This window comes from Trichechus manatus, unplaced genomic scaffold (genome assembly GCF_000243295.1).
Source record: "Trichechus manatus latirostris isolate Lorelei unplaced genomic scaffold, TriManLat1.0 scaffold00015, whole genome shotgun sequence".
Lineage (NCBI taxonomy): Eukaryota > Metazoa > Chordata > Mammalia > Sirenia > Trichechidae > Trichechus > Trichechus manatus.
Window position 1 is genome coordinate 567278 of NW_004443951.1, and position 1973 is coordinate 569250.

General features: G+C 47.7%; 1 protein-coding gene across 1 annotated transcript in view; it reads left to right on the forward strand.

Moving 5' to 3' along the window:
- Positions 1-1740, forward strand: part of TTC22 (tetratricopeptide repeat domain 22) — a 24446-nt gene extending 22706 nt beyond the window's left edge. The window contains exons 6-7 of the mRNA XM_023727051.1: positions 393-404; positions 1274-1740. Coding sequence (XP_023582819.1) covers positions 393-404; positions 1274-1560 — 299 coding nt within the window. The 3' untranslated portion in view covers positions 1561-1740. The remainder of the gene's footprint in view (positions 1-392; positions 405-1273) is intronic.
- The last annotated feature ends 233 nt before the right edge of the window (positions 1741-1973 follow it).

The following is a 1973-nucleotide window of genomic DNA, read 5'->3' on the forward strand; positions in this document are numbered from 1 at the left end:
TCTAGTGACCATCTCATTTAAAACGTCAACCCCTCGTCAACACTTTATGTCCCCTTCTCCAGGCTTACTTTTTGTTTTTAGCACTTGTCACTCCTTAACATACCATTTACTTATATTGTCCCTTTACTCACTGCCTAGAACAGTACCCGGCATACAGTAAGCCCTTGAGGAATGAACTGACCACCTACCATATGCTAGGATATGTCGTCTCAGTCATCATAGTAACTCCCCAAGGAAGATATTAGCATAGTAATTTTTCAGATGTGGAAAATGAAGCTCACAGACGCTGCACAACTTCTTCCAGGTCACTTGGCTAAAAAGGGGAGCAGGGAGCTGGAGTTCTAACCCAAGTCCAACTGACTTCAAAGCCAGGGCTTTCCCCATCCCGTGACACATACTATCTTGTAACTAGAGCCCACCCCGATGGCTGTAAAGCCTTGCTACCTTCCGCGATGACCCTCATTTTCTTACTTCCTCTTGCCCATTCCTACCCACCCCTCCCGAACCTCTAGATTTTCTAAATGCTCTAAGCGTGTGTGTGAAAGGAAGGAAGCAGGGATGAAAGTAGGAGTCCGGAGTCATTTGTAATTTGACACTTGTAAATTGGGGCCACCTTTTCTTTCCAAACTGCTTGCTTATATGGGGTTGTTTGTTGCTGCCAAGTTGGCTCCAATTCATGGTGACCCCTTATGTATAACAGAATGAAACATTGCCCAGTCCTGAGCCATCTTCGTGATTGTTGGTATGTTTGAGTCCGTTGTTGTGACTATTGTGTCAATCCATCACAAAATTGGTGGTGCCATCCTGTCTAACGTAACCCCCTCTCCAAGTTACCTCTATTCCATCACCCTATTTATTTTTTTATAGCACGTATCACCACTTGAAGTGGCATTATTTACTTGTCGTTTATAATTGTCACTCCTACTAGAATGTTAAGTAAGCTCTACCAGGGCAGAGACTACATCTGTCTTGTTGCCACTGCATCTCCATTACAGTGCCTGCCGTACGGTGGGCACTCGATTCCTAACTGTTGAATGAATGTGTGAGTGAGTGAAGGGCTTTCACTTTGTTAATGTCCTCATCGTACAGATGGAAAAACTAAGGCTTAGAGAGGAGGAGTGGCTGGTCTACTAGGCACAGACTCCTGGCTCCCAGTCTTGCAGGGCTTTTTGCTATACCATACAGCCTCCCTGAGTTGCTGTTGAGAAAAAGATTGGTTTCAGTTAGGGCAGAAAGGAGGGCAGTGGTCCTTGTTTGGAGAATCTTCCCTGAGTTGTCTCTCTCTACTGGCAGATCCACATTAGAGCCTACCTGCATGACCTGGAGCGGGCCAAGATGGGGGTCGGGGGCATGCCTGACAGGAACCACCTGGCCTGTGCCAAGGCCGACCTTGAGGAAGTGGTCGAGGTGTGCCCAGGCCTCAAGACCTACCTGGACATCGGCCAGGTAAGGCATCTTCTTGGCTTGGGTAGTCAATGGCTAGCGAAGAATTTACTCTATGCCAGGCTAGGCCTGGCCACGAGGACAGAGAGGAATAAAGCACTTCCCCTTGCCTCATAACAGTACCCACCTCTTACAGCCATAGTGAGGATTAAATGACATGGCGGGTGTACGTCATTTAGAACAGGACCTGGCACTTTCTACGCACTCAGTAAGTGTGCACTCAGTAAGAAGGGCCTTCCATGCTCAGGGACTGACCACCAAGGAGATGACAGTATCAGTTTTTCCTATGAGAAACTGAGGCCAGGAGATTGACTCACTCAAGGTTATATGGCTAAGAGTGGAGGGGCTGGAACTCAAATCTGAGTACTCCTTTTCCATTCAAGGACCCTAGGAGGGGGGAGGGGGACAAAATTTGTGATTGATAATTGTTGAAGGTGGAAGGGTGGGAAGGACAGAATGAATGATGAATGAATGGAAGTGTGGGCACAGACTGAGCTGGGAGCAGTGACCGCAGGGAGGAAGGCTCACCC